This window comes from Pseudophryne corroboree, chromosome 2 (genome assembly GCF_028390025.1).
Source record: "Pseudophryne corroboree isolate aPseCor3 chromosome 2, aPseCor3.hap2, whole genome shotgun sequence".
Classification (NCBI taxonomy): Eukaryota; Metazoa; Chordata; class Amphibia; order Anura; family Myobatrachidae; genus Pseudophryne; species Pseudophryne corroboree.
The window spans coordinates 144,521,913-144,542,175 of NC_086445.1; the positions used below are offsets into that span (position 1 = coordinate 144,521,913).

The 20,263-nt window shown below is 46.2% G+C and overlaps 1 protein-coding gene across 6 annotated transcripts in view; it reads right to left on the reverse strand.

Moving 5' to 3' along the window:
• The window catches only part of LOC135004051 (uncharacterized), a 154,335-nt gene that overhangs the window by 38,796 nt on the left and 95,276 nt on the right, over nt 1-20,263 (reverse strand). For 4 of the 6 annotated variants that reach the window (XM_063951784.1, XM_063951781.1, XM_063951783.1 and 1 more), the window contains one exon: nt 5,093-6,369. In XM_063951784.1, the coding sequence (XP_063807854.1) occupies nt 5,093-6,369 (1,277 nt within the window). Of the gene's footprint in view, nt 1-979; nt 1,059-3,148; nt 3,187-5,092; nt 6,370-20,263 lie in introns of those variants that run through there. The other 2 variants (XM_063951782.1, XM_063951785.1) reach the window with 2 other exon arrangements.

The window sequence follows — 20,263 nt, forward strand, 5'->3', positions numbered from 1 at the left end:
GTAACATCTTTCAAGCCAAGTGTTCTAGTTCTATTTGGAAACAATATAAATTTCTTCAATATTAAAATGTTATATGTGGGAGTAAATCTAGGTACACACTATACAATTACACTGTTAAACAAACAAAACCTGTTGTTCATACAAATTAGTTAAACACAAATTTACCCAACTTGGATGAACGGCAGTTTTTGTCCGTTTTCCAGTGTTTGGGAGCAAAATGGTCGATTATCATTTGCTCTCATCCATTAGCAAATTTTCATTCCAACCAGCTAGATCTGGCAGATTATCAGCCAGATAATTGTATAGTGTGTACCTAGCTTAAAATAATGAACACACTCTGTAGCTGCGTGATTTTTTTGCTACTGCATGTGCATGAAAATCCCTATTAACTCCTATGGCACATGCATTGTGCATCGAGAGTACAGAGTACGTTTTTTGACAGAGTATGGGGCTGATTTAGACCTGATCGGTGCTGTGCGTTTTCCGACGGCTGTCAAAGCCCAGTGATCGCCTCTGCCTGATTGACAGGCAGAGGCGGTTGCTGGGCAAGCCGGCGTTTAGGGGGCGCGGTCCGGGCAACACAGGTGTGCCGGACCGTGGGCGGGCCGCGACAGCTGTGTGACATCACACGCAGCCGCTGCGACCCGGCCAGCGACGAGTAGCTCCCTGCCAGCGCACAGGAGCTGCGCTGGCTGGGAGCTACTCCTGAAGTACAAAAGCATCGCCGCTGTGCAATGCTTTTGTACTTGTGCGAAGGGGTCGGGCCTGACATGCGAGGCGGACTAGCCCTGTGCTGGGCGTCCCCCCGCATGTCAGGGAAGCTGATCGTAGATGTGGTAAATATAGCACATATACGATCAGGTCTGAATCACCCCCTATGTCATATTGTCATATGCCAGTTGACGTTCTTTGTTAGTGGTTTTACATAGTTGTCTGAAAGGAAAAAAGGAAAATGACTGGCAATTATATTGTAACTCACTTTTGGATGGAGATAAACCATGCGCGACATTGTAATAGCATGCGAGGTGTAGGCTGTTCGGGAATTCCGGTGAGTTTGCCTGTATTTTTAAAGTGGCAATCATTTACAAGGCAAAACCAATCTGGTAACCTAGGTTGCTTAAGATCTGTTAGTGTCGGGTATATTTTTTGCGGAAAATGTGTCTTGGACGCAATGTGATGTGACTAGGACACACCAGGAGACTGTTCTGATTTATTTGATATGCGGCACCTGTATTTCTGTGTGACGGAGTCTCTGAATCTTTGGACCTAATTCAGATCTGTTCGCTCGCAAGCGTTTTTCACTGCGCAGTGATCAGGTAACTACTGCGCATGCGTATGCACTGCAATGCGCAGGCGCGCCGTACAGTTACAAAGCAGATCGTTGTTGTGCACTGGTTCTAGCAAAGAAACCATTCGCACAGCCGTTCATAAGGAGATTGACAGGAAGAGGGCGTTTGTGGGTGTCAACTGACCGTTTTCTGGGAGTGGTGGGAAAAAGGCAGGCGGGTCAAAGTGTTTGCAGGGCGGGCGTCGGACGTCAATTCTGGGCTCAAATAGGCTGAAGTGATCGCAGCGGCTGAGTAAGGTCAGAGCTACTCAGAAACTGCACAAGCTGTTTTTGTACAGGGCGGCTGCACACGCGTTCGCACACTTGCAAAGCTAAAATACGCTTTCCTATAGTCTATCTGTTCGCAGCACTGCAAAAAATAGCTAGCGAGCGAACAGATCTAAATTTGGCCCTTTATCCGAAGTGCTACAATGTAGCAGGGGATGTAGTTAATATACCGGCTGTCGGCATCCCAGCGTTCAGGAATCCAGACAGCCATTAAAATGGCGGTAGTCTGAATAACGACCACCCCCCGGTATTCTCACTAGGGTGGTGGTGGGTCCAAGCCACTACCAGAGGGAGAATAGAACCCGTGGCAAGCTAAGTTCACCTCCAGGCCTGAAGCGTGGTGAGCACAGCGAGCCCGTGAGGGGACTTGCCACTGGGATGGCAGACAGCCAGCATCCCGTCAGCCGGGATACCGTCTCCATCCCATGTAGCAGCTTTTTTTTCCATACCAAGTTCCATTGCGCTTCATATACAGACTCAGTCACACACAGATATACAAGCGTCAGCAGTTTCCTGGAATGTCCTAGTCACATCACATTGCGTTATGACTAAAATGCATTTATGGCAAAGAATACAATAGGTAATTGGTTCCCAAACTTTCTTGAATCACAGCACCCTAGAGTATCAGTATTTTTTCAAGGCACCCCTTGTCCAAAAGTTTCTTATTGATAAATTAATAAAATATATATGACATTAAGTATCTCTTGCTTATATGTCGTCCCTAGGTCCAGTTATGGGGTGGTGGACATAGTTGTGGTTCTAATTGTCCACAGATTTTATTATTGGCAGCCACTAGCACTGGTTTTGCCTATGACTTTGACCATCATTTGTTTTGGTCCTGGATCACAAACCCGAGGCACTCCTGCAACAGCCTCGCGGCATCCCAGGGTGGCTAGGCACACAGTTTGGGAAACACTGCAATAGGTTAATCCTCATGGTTAGGACCCTCAGTTTCATTATATAAGCCTACTTTGCAAAACCAAACAACTACTCCCTACATGTTATATTTGACATGATGAGATGGATTTGGGTCTCATGTCATTCTCTATGTATACACATGGTTGCTATTTGATACAAAAATATATAGATTAAAAAAATCTTAACATATTCAGGTTTTAGATTACAGGTATATTAATAGATAATTTTATTATATGTATATTGTGTTTAGAAACTAAGAGGTCTATTTACTAAGCCTTGCACGGAGATAAAGTGGACGGAGATAGAGTACCAGCCAATCAGCTCCTAACTGTCATGTCACAGGCTGGGTTTGAAAAATGACAGTTGGGAGCTGATTGGCTGGTACTTTATCTCCGTCCACTTTATCTCCATCCAAGGTTTAGTAAATAGACCTATAAATCTGTTGACAGGCATTTCCATAATTGAAAGTGAATGGTTTAAACAGGACAATGGAAACACTGAGTTTGCTTCTGTTATATCATTTGGCTATGAAACACGTTAGTCTACAATAGTTTCTATATGCTTCTTCGCAGGGGTGTTTCTAAAAAGGAGACGGCCCGTGTGCAGGATCCGTCTGGGCCCCCCTCCTCTCTAGCCGGTAGCGGTGTGTCTTTCTAAATGAAAGATAGAAAAAGTGATATAGACTAAAAATAGAACAAAATAAAAAAAATATATATATAAAAAATAATAATAATATATATATATATATATATATATATATATATATATATATATATATGGAAAAATGCTTTATATATTGAAATAAAGTATCCCCCCCCCCCCTCCCTCCCCTTTATCTCACCCTGCTACCACCATCCTGCCATGGCAATAGATCTGGAGGAAAGCAGGCAGTATTTCTGTCCTTGTTAAGTTTACGGTAAGCCATCACCAAAAAGCTCTGGTGATGGCTGCTGATGGTGATGGCGTTGCAGGCTGCAATGAATGGAAAAGTAGGGGGAAATCTGTGAATCTTGTGGAAATAACCATTTTTACAGGATTTAGGGGTCCTTTCCCTTTATAAATTGCCCTATGTAGCTTTTAAAAGCAGATGTTTAGCTCCATGTGATTCCTATACTAGTAGAGTACACTAGACCAGAGATTTCCAAACTCTGCCATTACAGTTCAGGTTTTAAGGATATCCGTACTTGAGCACAGGTGATTTAATTAGTACCTCAGACAATTTGATTCAACCATCTGGACTCAAGCATTAGTCTTCATGCTTGGTTGTTTTAGCAGCCACGCCCTGCCCGAAAAATGCGCCCTGACTTTTACTGGCACCCTGCTAAAACAGCCTGCCACTGCCATGCCGCCTATTCACATTACAGGGAGAGCTTGGGGGAAGCTTAGCAACTCCATAAGTGCTGGGCTCGCCCCCATTAGTGACGCCGAAGGCAGGGGCACCCCCCCATTTGTGACACTGACAGGGGCCCCACCACCCCTAATAGTGATTACAGCAGGGACGCATACCCCTGCACCCGTGCGCTGCGCCCTGCCCACATCCTAGCGAGATCACTAAAGTATGACTATACTTAAAACCTGGACTGCAATGGTGAAGTTTGGGAAACTCTGCACTATATGATATATCGTGCAATATTGGTACTATCAACCAGTCTGCACAATCATTGTATAGTGTTTATGCCCAATCATTTATTCACTGCAGTTGTTCTTTGAATTGTCCCATTGGATATGCCGCTCATCCAATGGGACAGTTCCATGGCCAACACTGTGTATTTACATGCAGCATATAACACATCGTGCCGTCCTAGATTGTGTAGTGTGTGCGGCTGTGCAATGTATCGTTACATCACATCAGTGGGTTGCACCTTTGGAAGGTGTGCACCAAGCTTAAGAGGATGAGACTTCATCTGCCCTGCATTCCACTGGTTCAAGTGGTTTAACATTTATTACATATCTAGAGTCTGAATAATCCTTGCTTCCCAAAACCAGACACTGACATTCTATCTACTGTATTTATTAGTTTTATGTCCTGTTACATTTCTTTATTTAGGTATGCATTTATTGGATTTAATGAGAACATATGAACCTTTTGTTATCCTTTTATAATTAAAAGGCTAATTTTATAATATATAATGTTGTAATAATAATAATGTTATAACAATTATTTACTAATTCATCTACTCATTTATTATATAGAACAAATTAACTGATTAAGTGATATAGAATTAGCACCTCCAGTTTTTTTTTTTTTTTCTTACATCACCGGTTCCTGATGAATTGATTGCCATCATTCTTGGAGAGAGAGAGAGAGAGAGAGAGAGAGAGAGAGAGAGAGAGAGAGTGTGTTTGTGTGCGCGTGAGAGAGAGAGTTAAATATAAAAGCTGGGGTAGCCATGTTAAGTAAAAATAACATTGTGCAAGATATATATAATGGCCATGAAATGCAAAATTACAGATTTATTCCACAATGTTACCAGAAATAGCACCTGTCACACAATGACATCATCAAAATGTGGGAAGTGCTTCTTCGTGAACAGTGAAAGCATTCTTTAATAGAATTACCTAGCTCTACTCCAGGAGATCCAAATAGCTCAACAAGCTGCCTAGCAAACTGTATCGGCAAACAGAGCCCAGGAAGAGAGTCTGCTTGTACACCCGTGAGTACTGGATTGCTATGACCACTTGAGTACTCAGTGTCCACTGCACAGAGATCATCCTCAGAAAAGCCTGGTCTGCACGCTCTGTGTTCCACTTTAGGGCTTGAAGTGTTGTTGCAGTTCAGGCCACCATCACACAGAACATACTGTAATTCATCATGTCCCAACACATTTTGCCTTGTTAACCTTGACTGTATTACAGGAGTAATTTCATATTCATTATACAGAATATTTGCCCCAGCATCAAAGTCACAGCTGTTTCTCCAGGTATTTTTTGGGGATGTAGAAAGGATTCTTGGATGTTGAAAGGTAGGTGCTAGTTTGTAAATGTTCTTGCGTCGCACATGTGGTCGCCCCATTTCCCGTTTGTTTTCCACCTTTAGTTTTGTCTTGTCCATGATCCGAATACACTCATATTTCCAAGAAGGATCATTGCTTTGGCTACCTTCCAAATATCCCTGCATTTTATTTCCATTCTGCACAGCTTTGTTGTCACTTTTCCTGCAGGTAGGTCTGTTAGTTTGGCAAATCATATATTGTAAGTGAATACCTTTCACACTATAAAGATGCAATGAGTGCTGGACTGCAAGACAACTAATTAGACTACAGTAGAGATCAGTGCCTGCCTTCACAACGTACTGGCTTTCTGGACATGCGTAGTCTAAAATATGCACAGATTTCTGAAAGTCTTGGTCGCACCTAAAGAAATATCTTCCACTCTTCATTCCGTCACACAACACTCCACCTATCGCCAGTGACACAACAGGAGAATCGCACAAATGCTGATTTACAGTAACTGCGATTTGAGTTTCAAGCGTCGAAGAGGAGATAGGATTGTCCATTGGCACCATCACTCTGGGTAGCATTCCAAGCAATGCGACAGGACTGGAGTTTGGGCACTGTGGCAGGCATATTGCTGTTAATTTTGAGATATATCCCTCTTTTACAAATTGACGTATTACAGTGGAATAATTGATTTTCATACGAGGTTTCCCAATTCCACATATTATAAAATTTGCTGCATCATAACTATCTTCCATTACTTTGCATCTTCCTACAGGGTCTTCAGAGTCATATATGTCTTTTTCCCCTAGGGGCATTACATTATTCTTATTTAAGATTTGTTTCCTCCTCTTCTGTTGCCTCTTTTTGTGACCCCGTTTTTCCTTCAGATTGGGTGCCCTTTAGAAGATAAAAAAAAAAAAAAGACTGAATTATTAAACTTTCTACAGCACAGAAGTTTACAACAAACACAAAAAATAAACGTGATATAAATTGTGTCATTAGTTAATTCCCTTATTCAATAAAAAGTATTAATACAACCTAATATTTAATGTTTAAACGAGCTCCTATTGCTTAAGCCAGTGGTTCTCAAACTGTGTACCCTGGGGTACCTCAGGACACTTGCAGGGGTGCCCCGGGTTGGTGGTCCAGGACCAATTAAAATTATTTATGGTTAATAGGCAAAATCAGTGCTAGTGGCTTCTGATCATAACCTATGTGGACAAACAGAAGCAAATCCTGTCCCTCACCACACAATGGAACCTAAGGTTGACATATAAACACAATTTACTTAGAAAAATATTCTTTCAAAATGTCTCAATAAGAAACTTTTGGCCTAGGGGTGCCGTGAAAAGAATTCTGATACTCTAGGGCGCCGTGATTCAAAACAAGTTTGGGAACCACTGGCTTAAGCCAAGCAAAAAGATTACAAAGAAAAAAAAAGTTTCAATGCTACACCAGCTCTTTGGCGAATCAGCTAATGTTAAAGGTACTATAAGTAACGTTTTCCCCAGGATGTGAGACTACCTGCAGCAAATATCAACTGAATACACACAACTTGTCATGGAGAAACCACTATGCCCCAAGGATGGGCCAGTACCTATTATAAGCCTTTGCTTTTATTAGATTCACATGTCTCCTCATTTAATCCTCTCTCAGCTGATTACACTCATCTAAAGGCCCCCATACCATATCAGTAATCACAAAAAGATTTTTTCCCCCCAGATTTAAAGATTCCCCAATCTACGGCCATACATTGCAGATATTTTTCAGTGATTTGCAGATCATTTTCAACAAATACAGATCAGCCAATCTTGAAAGGCTCATCAGTTTACTAGAAACTGTCTGCTAATTGCTACCATAGACTAGCAATCTACAGCCCCAACTGATCTGTGAAATCCAACATGTTTAATAATCCCAATCTATTTTATGGTCCGAATCCGTGATCTCTGAACCCCATACATTGCAGATTTATTTGCACAATTGTCTGCAAATTGCCCCAATAGATTGCTGATGTATGGGGGCCTTTATGGACAGCCAGGCAAAAAGTGACCAATCTCATCTGTGATCTGGATAAAGGCCCCCCACGCATCAGTAATCAATTGGTGCAATTTGGCATTTTGCAGATGATTGTGAAAATAAATTTGCAATGTATGGGGTTCACAGATCGGAGATTCAGAACAAAAATTGGTTGGGATTGTTAGGTATACAACATGTTCGATTTTGTAGATCAATTGGGGCTGTAGATTGCTAGTGTATGGTAACAATCAGCAGATTTGCAGACTGTTTCTAGTAAACTGATAAGCCTTTCAGAAATACATACTTTCCATTCTTGGAAATAGCATGTGGATTTTTGGATAGGTATCTTGGACCGAGTGATTCTACAGCCTTGTATACACAGTGGCAATGTACTATAAAAACATGCTAAAAGCACTTGTCTGTGTGAGCACACATCTGTAGATACATCTGGGAACGGGTGGATAAGAGATGACTGGAAAATTTGGCCACTCACACATCGCGTCCTAAGCAGCAACTATTGGTAAATGGAGAGAAATCAATGTTTTGTTTTGTTCTTTGTTACATACCAATATACTGCCTGTGGGATACCACATACAATTGACTACTCACCAGCAGCTACTCACAGTTCAAATGTTGGTGATCTTTGGTACTGCTGGAACCTGTGCCCTATGCTCAGGGGCGGATCCAGAACAAAATGACAGGGGGGGGCACCACGATAGGGAAAGGCGGGGGGGGGGGTTGGTCTTTGTGCGAACTCCTGGGATGGTGGGTGTGGCCTCACAGGGAATTCCGTACTCACCAGCCACAACCTTGTTTCATCACGCTGGGGGCATAGAGTACAGGTCTGGTGGGTGACAGGGTGAGTGTGCATTGACAGGTGTGGTGGGGGACAGGGAAAGGTGTGGTGGGGGACAGGGACAGGTGTGGTGGGGGACGGGGTGAGTGTCTGTGGGGCAGATGTTGTGGTTGACAGGGTGAGAGAGTCTAACCAGGACTGGGCAGAGCACCCCTACTCGCCCTTCAATGCCTACCTCACAGCACTCCCCCACTTCAATGCACTTCATCACATCACAGCTTCTCCAACACCATTATATACCTCAAAGGACAGAAGACCCCCCTACCCCCAGATAGAGCATCTTCCCCAAGTACAGAAGACCCCCCCTCCCCCTGTGACATTTCTCCCCATATTACCAAAGATCCACTGCAGCTTTGTGGATGCCCTTTCATCCTCCCTCACGCCTTCTCACCCCTCTGCACTGCTGGTTGCCGGGGACACCACTCACACTGACAGCGGCCGGAACAGGGGAGCCGGAGGAGAAGATGCCTGTTCTGGTTCCCTGGTCAACCGGGGTCTCCAGCGGGAGAGCAAACGCTGGGGCATGGAGTAAGATGTAGTTTCACGTCCCTAATAGCAGGAGGAGTCGGGTGAGTTTAAGCTGCCCGGCCTGCATGACAGGGAACGCTGGAGCCGCTAGAGGCGAGGGCTTCTCCCTGTCACTGTGCCGGCAGAGCTGGATTAAGACCATGGGGGGCCCGGGGCACTTAAGACAGTGGGGCTCCTAGTAAAGAGAAGATATATATATATATATATATATATATATATATATATATATAGTCAAAAATAAGGAGAGCGCACCAATGAATAATAATAAAAAGTAACACTTTACTTATGTAAATATCCACGTACATGTAAGTTTAAAATAATGCACTTAGCCACTCTCTCCGATAACTGCCGCTACGATATATTCCTTCAGTCAGCGGGGTATTTCTCACGGAGACGCCGTTTGCTCTGTATCAAACGAGAGACAGAACTTCGTCTGCAGATGCAAGCCACGCCCAACGCGTTTCGTCACTAGGGGACTTCGTCAGGAGCTCCTGACGAAGTCCCCTAGTGACGAAACGCGTTGGACGTGGCTTGCATCTGCAGACGAAGTTCTGTCTCCCGTTTGATACAGAGCAAACGGCGTCTCCGTGAGAAATACCCCGCTGACTGAAGGAATATATCGTAGCGGCAGTTATCGGAGAGAGTGGCTAAGTGCATTATTTTAAACTTACATGTACGTGGATATTTACATAAGTAGTGTTACTTTTTATTATTATTCATTGGTGCGCTCTCCTTATTTTTGACATTATCTAGAAACCCCCGACTCCTGGCTGGAGTGGATGAGCGGGCACCACATGTATTAACTAATAGACTCTGGGAACAACTACAGTGTGCGCGGATCAGAATTCTACATTTATATATATATATATATATATATATATATATACAGTGGTCGAAGTGGAATTTCTGAAGTGGGGGTATGGAAAAAGGAAAGGGTTAGTGCGCGCCGAAGGTGTGCTGCCAAAAATAGGGGCGTGGCTTCATGGGGAAGGGGCATGGCCACAGAATAGTACCAATTCACATTACACCGCACAGTAGGGTTTGTCAGTCACATTACACCGCACAGTAGTGTTTGTCAGTCACATTACACCACACAGTAGTACACCTTGTACACATTATGCCAGGTGAGCCCCCTATACAACACAGGAAATATAAAAACACAGGGGGAAAAAACTGATTCATGCCCTTTGCATTATTTGTCATGTTTGTTCCTTATAGTAATGGCCTTTCCACATTATTCTACACACCGTAATGCCCATTCCACACTATGCCACACATTATGCCATACGCTGTAATGCCCATTACACATTATGCCACATACAGTATACCCCTGACACCACTTTATGCACCACACACAATAATGTCTCTTACAAATTATGCCCACAGTAAGGCCTCTAATTATATTTAAATTACCTGCTCGTTGCCAGGGGTCTCATGCTAATTGCCAAGGGTTTCATGCTCGTTGCCAGGGGTCTCATGTTTGTTGCCAAGGGTTTCATGCCCTTGGTTCCATGCTCATTGCCAGTGGTTTCATGCTCATTGTCAGGGGTTAGTGACACGTGGCATGCCAGATGTGGCAATGGGGCACTTTTATATCAGATATATATCTGCACTTTATACCTAGTTGAAAGTGTCAGCAGAAACCAGAGCAGGGTAGGGGGCCTTCACTAGTTGTGCCACTGTGGGAGAGAGTGCTGTGGGGCTCTGTCTGCCATGCTTGAGGAGGACGGGGATCGAGTGGGAAGTTGTGGCAGCAGGGCAGAGAGGAGGAAGCAGTGGGAGCTGCACGCTGGGATCTGCTGCAGCTGGTAGTCCGGGCTCACGGCTGGTGCTGCGGCGTAGTATTAAAAAAAGGGAAATGAATTGGGGATGGCGGTGATTACACAGAAATAGATGGGGTGGATGGCTCAAAGGCACATAGGGTGGTCAGAAGCACACCGGGTTAGGTGACGCTGAAGCACACATGGGATGAGGTGTCTGCGAGCACAAGGGGAGGTGGGTTCAGATAAGCACATAGGGGAGACAGTTAGTGGCACACATGGACAAGTGGGTGCCGAGGCACATATGGGGAGCAGTTCAGTGGCACACATAGGTAGGTAGGTCAACGGCACAGGGGGGTTAGAGGACAACTATGGGAGGGGGTAAGAAGCACACTAGTGAAGCTTCTGGGTGCCTCTAATACTGTACAAGCATGGGAGGAGGAAAATAATAAGATATAACTCACCAGTAAATCTATTTCTCGTAGTCCGTAGTGGATGCTGGGGACTCCGTAAGGACCATGGGGAATAGCTGGCTCCGCAGGAGACTGGGCACTCTAAAGAAAGATTTAGTACTATCTGGTGTGCACTGGCTCCTCCCTCTATGCCCCTCCTCCAGACCTCAGTTAAGGAAACTGTGCCCGGAAGAGCTAACAATACAAGGAAAGGATTTTGGAATCCAGGGTAAGACTCATACCAGCCACACCAATCACACTGTACAACTTGTGATAACCATACCCAGTTAACAGAATGAACAACAACTGAGCATCACTCAACCGATGCTACATAACCATAAAGAGAGCATCAGATAAACCTGATGCAACCAAAAAATAACCCTTAGTTAAGCAATATTTATATACAAGTATTGCAGAAGAAGTCCGCACTTGGGACGGGCGCCCAGCATCCACTACGGACTACGAGAAATAGATTTACCGGTGAGTAAAATCTTATTTTCTCTAACGTCCTAGTGGATGCTGGGGACTCCGTAAGGACCATGGGGATTATACCAAAGCTCCCAAACGGGCGGGAGAGTGCGGATGACTCTGCAGCACCGAATGGGCAAACACAAGGTCCTCCTCAGCCAGGGTATCAAACTTGTAGAATTTTGCAAATGTGTTTGAACCCGACCAAGTAGCAGCTCGGCAAAGCTGCAATGCCGAGAACCCTCGGGCAGCCGCCCAAGAAGAGCCCACCTTCCTTGTGGAATGGGCTTTCACTGATTTTGGATGCGGCAATCCAGCCGCAGAATGAGCCTGCTGAATCGTGTTACAGATCCAGCGAGCAATAGCTTGCTTTGAAGCAGGAGCACCCACTTTGTTGGATGCATACAGGATAAACAGCGAGTCAGTTTTCCTGACTCCAGCCGTCCTGGCAACATAGATCTTCAAAGCCCTGACTACATCAAGCAACTTGGAATCCTCCAAGTCACGAGTAGCCGCAGGCACCACAATGGGTTGGTTCAAATGAAAAGATGACACCACCTTTGGCAGAAACTGCGGACGAGTTCGCAATTCCGCCCTATCCATATGGAAAACCAGATAGAGGCTTTTACATGACAAAGCCGCCAATTCTGACACACGCCTAGCCGATGCTAAGGCCAACAGCATGACCACTTTCCACGTGAGATACTTTAGTTCCACAGTCTTAAGTGGCTCAAACCAGTGGGATTTCAGGAAACCCAACACCACGTTAAGATCCTAAAGTGCCACTGGTGGCACAAAAGGGCGCTAATTTTCAGCACTCCCTTAACAAACGTCTGAACCTCAGGCAGTGAAGTCAGTTCTTTTTGAAAGAAAATGGATAGGGCCGAAATCTGGACCTGTATGGACCCTAATTTTAGGCCCATGGTCACTCCTGACTGTAGGAAGTGCAGGAATCGACCCAGCTGGAATTCTTCTGTAGGGCCTACCTGGCCTCACACCAAGCACATATTTTCGCCATATACGGTGATAATGCTTTGCTGTCACGTCCTTCCTAGCCTTTATCAGCGTAGGAATAACTTCATCCGGAATGCCTTTTTCCGCTAGGATCCGGCGTTCAACCGCCATGCCGTCAAACGCAGCCGCGGTAAGTCTTGGAACAGACAGGGCCCTTGTTGCGACAGGTCCTGTCTGAGAGGCAGAGGCCATGGGTCCTCTGTGAGCATTTCTTGCAGTTCCGGGTACCAAGTCCTTCATGGCCAATCCGGAACAATGAGTATTGTTCTCACTACTCTTTCTTACAATTCTCAGCACCTTTGGTATGAGAGGAAGAGGAGGAAACACATAGACCGACTGGAACACCCACGGTGTTACTAGTGCGTCCACAGCTATTGCCTGAGGGTTACTTGACCTGGTGCAATACCATTTTAGCTTTTTGTCGAGGCGGGACGCCATCATGTCCACCTGTGGCAGTTCCCGTCGATTTGCAATCTGCGTGAAAACTTCTTGGTAAAGTCCCCACTCTCCCGGGTGGAGGTCGTGCCTGCTGAGGAAGTCTGCTTCCCAGTTGTCCACTCCCGGAATGAACACTGCTGACAGTGTGCTTACGTGATTCTCCGCCCAGCGAAGAATTCTGGTGGCTTCTACCATCACCACCCTGCTCCTTGTGCCGCCTTGGCGGTTTACATGAGCCACTGCGGTGATATTGTCTGACTGGATCAGAACCGGTTGGTCGCGAAGCAGGGTCTCCGCTTGACTTAGGGCGTTGTATATGGCCCTTAGTTCCAGGATATTGATGTGAAGGCAAGTCTCCTGCCTTGACCACAAGCCCTTGGAAATTTCTTCCCTGTGTGACTGCTCCCCACCCTCGGAGGCTTGCATCCGTGGTCACCAGGACCCAGTCCTGAATGCCGAATCTGCGACCTTCGAGAAGGTGAGCACTCTGCAGTCACCACAGGAGAGACACCCTTGCTCTGGGGGATAGGGTGATTAACCGATGCATCCGAAGATGTGATCCGGACCACTTGTCCAGTAAGTCCCATTGGAAGGTATGGAACCTGCCAAAGGGAATGGCCTCGTATGATGCCACCCTCCTTCCCAGGACTCGAGTGCAGTGATGCACTGACACCTGTTTTAGTTTTAATAGATTCCTGACCAGTGTCACGAGCTCCTGAGCTCTCTCTATCGGGAGATAAACCTTTTTCTGGTCTGTGTCTAGGATCATGCCTAGAAGAGGCAGATGAGCTGTAAGAACCAACTGCGACTTTGGAATATATAGAATCCAGCCGTGTTGCCGTTTCACTTCCGGAGAAAGCGATACGCTGTTCAGCAACTGCTCTCTTGATCTCGCTTTTATGAGGAGATCGCCCAAGTACGTGATAATAGTGACACCTTGCTTCCGCAGGAGCACCATCATTTCCGCCATTACCTTGGTGAATATTCTCAAGGCCGTGGAGAGACCAACCGGCCACGACAGAAATTGGTAATGACAATTCTGTACCGCAATTCTGAGGTACGCCTGATTAGGTGGATAAATGGGGACACAAAGGTATGCATCCCTTTTGCCCCGAGACACCATAAAATCTCCCCCTTTTTTAGGCTTGCAATGACCGCTCTTAGCGATTTCATCTTGCACTTGAACCTTTCCAGGTATATGTTCAGGGATTTTAAATTCAATATGGGTCTGACCTAACCTTCCGGTTTCGGGACTACAACCTGGTGGAATAATAACCCCCTCCTTGTCGAAGGAAGGGAACCTTGACCACCACCTGTTGAATATACAACTTGTGAATTGCAGTTAACCCTGTTACCCTCTCGCAGGGGGAAGCCGGCAGGGCCGTCAGTGAGGAGGCATCTTCTCCAAATCCAGCTTGTATCCCGGAGACACAACATCTATTGCCCAGGGATCTAATAGGGAGTGAACCCACTTGTGGCTGAACTTACGAAAGCGTGCCCCCACCGGGCCTAGCTCCGCCTGTGGAGCTCCAGCGACATGCGGTGGATTTTTTTTGCACAGTTCGGGGAGGACTTCCCTGGGAACTAGCTGTTCCATTGCTTATTCTACAGGACACGTCAAACAGAAATAGACATAGCTTTAACTCTAGGACCCAGTATACTCATGTCTCTTTGGGCATGTTTTATATATATATATATATATATATATATATATATATATACACACCTATCTCTTAAGACAGCATCTTCAATATATATATATATATATATATATATCTATATATACATATATATATCTATATGCCTACTAGGGTCTCAATCTCTGCCGATAAGGTACCTGTCCACGCTGCCACAGCGCTATAAACCCATGCTGACATAATCGCCGGTTTGAGTAGCGTACTAGAATGTGCACGCTATCTGCAGGATGCCTGAGAATAGCTAGTGCTACCTTCTGTGCAAACGTGACACCCTAGGGGAAGATTCTCATCACATCCTGGCCCTAGTGGGGAAAGGATACTGCCTGAGAATTCTCTTGTGGGAAGCTGCAGTCTCTTATCTGGAGATTCCCGCTCTTTTTCCTCATGAGAGGAGGGAAATTTACCTCACCTTTCTTCCCCTTAACATGTGTACCCTTGTGTCAGGGACAAATGAGTCATCAGTGATATGCAAATCATCTTTTATTACAATAATCATATATTGAATACCTTTTAGCCATTTTGGCTGTAACTTTGCCTTATCGTAGTCGACACTGGAGTCAAACTCAGTGTCGATATCAGTGTTTATTATTTTGGATAGTGAGCATTGTGAGACTCTGAAGGTCTCTGTGACATAGGGACAGACATGGGTAGATTTCCTGTCTGTTCTCTAATATTTTGTGCAATAAATTCACCTCAGCACTTACACATGTCCAAACAGGTGTCGGCGTTGCCGACGGAGACACCCTCTCACACACATATTTGCCCTATCTCCTCCTTAGGGGAGCCTTTTACCTCAGACATGTCGACACACACGTACCGACACACCACACACACAGGGGATGCTCTATTTGAAGACAGTTCCCCCACAAGGCCCTTTGGAGACAGAGAGAGAGTATGCCAGCACACACCCCAGCGCTATATGACCCAGGAATCACACAGTAACTTAGTGTTAACCCAGTAGCTGCTGTATATATTGTTTTTGCACCAAATTTATATGCCCCCCCCCCCTCTCTTTTTACCCTCTTCTATTGCAGGGGAGAGCCTGGGGAGCTTCTCTCAGCGGATCTGTGGAGAGAAAATGGCGCTGGTGAGTGCTGAGGAAGAAGGCCCCGCCCCCTCAGCGGCGGGCTTCTGTCCCGTTTCTGTGTAAAAATAATGGCGGGGGCTCGTACATATATACAGTGCCTGACTGTATATATGTATAATTTTGCCAAAAGGTATCTTAATTGCTGCCCAGGGCGCCCCCCCCCTGCGCCCTGCACCCTACAGTGACCGGAGTGTGCGGGTGTGCTGTGGGAGCAATGGCGCACAGCTGCAGTGCTGTGCGCTACCTTAAGTGAAGACAGGAGTCTTCTGCCGCCGATTTCGATGTCTTCTTGCTTCTGCTGCCTCTGAACTTCTGGATCTGCGAGGGGGACGGCGGCGCGGCTCCGGGAACGGACGATCAAGGTTAGGTACCTGTGTTCGATCCCTCTGGAGCTAATGGTGTCCAGTAGCCTAAGAAGCGCAACTTAGCTGCAGTGAGTAGGTTTGCTTCTCTCCCCTCAGTCCCACGTAGCAGAGAGTCTGTTGCCAGCAGAAGCTCTCTGAAAATAAAAAACCTGACAAAATACTTTCTTTTCTAGCAAGCTCAGGAGAGCCCACTAGGAGCACCCAGCTCTGGCCGGGCACAGATTCTAACTGAGGTCTGGAGGAGGGGCATAGAGGGAGGAGCCAGTGCACACCAGATAGTACTAAATCTTTCTTTAGAGTGCCCAGTCTCCTGCGGAGCCCGCTATTCCCCATGGTGCTTACGGAGTCCCCAGTATCCACTAAGACGTTAGAGAAAATGGAGGAGAGTTGGGTGGGGACACATGGAAATTGAAGGAGTGCATCAGCAGGGGATGCGGTCAAGATCCCGCCGGACGGAATCCCGGCGGTCGAAATACCGACGCCGGAATCCCAACCGGCACAATCCTGACATATTCTCCCTCCGTGGGTGTCCACGACACCCATATAGAGGGAGAATATAATAGTGTGCCGAGCGTGGCGAGCCCGCAAGGGGCTGCATTCTGCTCGCCACCCCTGTTGGGATTGTGTGGTCGGGATTCCGGTGTCGGTATTTCGACCGCCGGGATCCCGTCCAGCGGGATTTAGTACTGATCCCCATCAGCAGTCTCTAAAGTAAAGGGTCCTATGAGAGGGGAGCCAGGGGGGAAATAACTTCAATGCCCCCATATTATACTGGTTATGTAGTCTCTATAGAACACTGTGACAGTATATCAGGCAGGGGGGCCGCAGCACTGATGGCCCGAAAGCAATCTACTCACAGATTAGCAGGGGAGGGGGCCTTCACTATTTGTGCCGCCGAGATGAGGAGACGAGGTGCGGCTGCGGGAGAGAGTGCTGCGGGGCTCTGGCGGCCATGTGTGAGGAGGATGGGGAGAGGGGGAAGCGCTGGCAGCAGGGCAGCGGTGGGAGCTGCATGCTGGGATCTGCTGCAGCTGGGTGTCCTGGTTTGATCACGGCTTCCGGTGCGGGGGGGGGGGGGGGGGTTGGAGGACGGACCCGCTGCTGCCCGAGTGTGCCGCGCACAGGGGGACCGGGCTAACCGGCTCCCTGAGCGGTAGTGGGGACGGGAGCCGGGGTGCGCAGCACCGCAGGTCGGATCTCTATTCCAATCCGATCCGTGGTGTGGCAGGGGGCAGCTATAGTGAATAATCCTAAATGACAGGGGGGGCACGTGCCTGGGTGCCCCCCTCCTGGATCCGCCACTGCCTATGCTGTACAAGGGTTGTGTTCGGGTGACCAGTGTTTGGGATCCTGGCGGTCATCATACCGACGCCAGGATCCTGGGCTCCAGATTGCCGGCAGGGGGTGGGGGGACGAGCGCAACAAAGCCCCTTGCGTCGTGGACACTCACGAGTGGGAATAGTACCTGTTAGATGGCATGCAGACTGTCGGGCTGTCCAGCGATCGGGATTCCGGCATCGGTATAGTAACCGCCGTTCACATGACTACATCTCCTGTACAAAGCCAGGTGCAATTAGAACTACAATGTATCATGCACATCTATATGTAACTTTAAAAATAGTTACATCTTAAATGATACAAACTACAGTTCTCTACATACGTAAATTACAGTTAAAATCTAAGTAATAAATTGGCTACTTAGTCGCAATTATAATATTTAAAAGACAATTCAAAATACCAAAAGGTTTGCCAAATATATTGATGGCACTTAAACTAAATGGCATGGACACCTACGTTCAGTGTCGGACTGGGACAGGAAAGGCCCACCGGGGTAATGCGTTTGTAGGGGTCCATGTTTAGGGATGTGGTCAGTCTCCAAAGTTATGCATTTTGAAAAAATAAAAAAACACATGCATCCTACACTCTAGATGGGGAAAATATAGGGGTAACTATGGTGGAAAAAGATTTGGGGGGTGCTCATAAATAATAGGCTTAATAACCGTACACAAAGTCAAAGTGCAGCAAAGAAGGAAAGTAAAGTGCTTGCGTGCATTAAACGGGGCACGTAAACCTGCCACTGTACAAATCATTGGTACGTCCGCACCTGGAATATTGTGTTCAGTTCTGGTCACCTTATTATAAAAAAAAGATATTTGGGAACTAGAAAGAGTTCAAAGAAGAGCTACTTAACTGATAAAAGGGTTAGAGTCTCTGGAGTACGAGGAAAGGCTTGCTAGGTTAAAAATGTATACACTAGAAAAGAGGCGTGTAAGAGGAGTCATTATTAATATCTTCAAATATTTAAAGGGTAATTACAAGGAGCTAGCAGTGGATTTATTTAATTAAAAGAAAACACTATATAGGACGCGTGGGCACTCGCTTAGGTTAGAGGAGAGGAAATTCCGTACACAACATAGGAAAGGGTTCTTCATGGTAAAGGCAATAAAGATTTGGAACTCCCTGCCGGAGAGGGTAATAACGGCAGACTCTGTAAATGTATTTAAAAGCGGATTGGACAAAATCCTAACTGTTAAATGTATCCAGGGCTATAGCATTTAACATATTGACATTATATTATCTGGGTGTGGTAAGAATCATTGTTTTCATTTGGTACCAAGCCATTACTTCAGCATACACATTATAATATGAATAGATTAATGCAGATTACAGGTTGAACCCGATGTGCAGCTTGCCTCTTTTTAACCTCTCTGACTATGTAACCATTAGAGAGTGCATGGACTGGGCCCCTTAATAAATATATACAGTAATATTGCTAGTGCATGCATGATAATGTGCCAGATTAATAACAGCAATGCATTGTAGAAAATACACCATAGTCCTGTGCAGTATAAGGTAACAATAGGATTTTGGTACCTACCGGTAAATCCTTTTCTCGTAGTCCGTAGAGGATGCTGGGGTCCACATTAGTACCATGGGGTATAGACGGGTCCACCAGGAGCCATTGGCACTTTAAGAGTTTGAGTGTGTGGGCTGGCTCCTCCCTCTATGTCCCTCCCGCCAGACTCAGTCTAGAAACTGTGCCCGAGGAGACAACATACTTTGAGAGAAGGACTTAACACAGACAGTGGTGAGATTCATACCAGCTCACACATACAAGGCATGTCAAGACAACTAGCTTGAACTACTCAGCAACAGCTGAAACATTACTTACCAAGTAACAATGCAGTACTCAACTAAAACAAAGTTGTACTGAACCAAACAACAATAGCAGGAAAACGAAGCGCTGGGCGAGCGCCCAGCATCCTCTACGGACTACGAGAAAAGGATTTACCGGTAGGTACCAAAATCCTATTTTTTCTTACATCCTAGAGGATGCTGGGCTCCACATTAGTACCATGGGGATGTACCAAAGCTCCCAGAACGGGAGGGAGAGCGCGGAGGTTCCTGCAGAACTGATTGACTGAACTTCAGATCATCATAGGCCAAAGTATCACACTTGTAAAACTTTGCAAACGTGTTCAACCCAGACCAAGTTGCAGCTCGGCAAAGTTGCACTGCAGAGAGACCCCGGGCAGCCGCCCAGGAAGACCCCACCTTACGAGTAGAGTGGGCCTTAACAGATTTTGGACAAGGCAGTCCTGCCGTAGAAAAAGCGTGCTGGATAGTGAACCAAATCCAGCGAGAAAGTCTGCTTAGAAGTAGGACACCCAATTTTCTTGGGATCATATAGGACAAACAGAGAGTCCGACTTTCTGTGACGAGACGTTCTCTTCACATATATCTTCAGAGCCCTCACGACATCCAAGAACTTTGAAGTAATTGAGGAGTCAGTAGCCACTGGCACCACAATAGGTTGGTTGATATGAAATGCCGACACAACCTTTGGAAGAAACTGCTGACGAGTCCGGAGCTCAGCTCTATCTTTGTGGAAGATCAAGTAAGGGCTTTTACAGGATAAAGCCCCCAGCAGAAGCTAAGGCCAACAAAGTGACCGCCTTCCATGTAAGAAATTTGAGCTCCACCTCCTGTAGAGGCTCAAACCAATCCGACTGGAGGAACTGCAACACCACGTTAAGGTCCCATGGCGCCGTAGGCGGTACAAAGGGAGGTTGGATATGCAGAACTGCCTTCAAAAAGGTCTGAACCTCA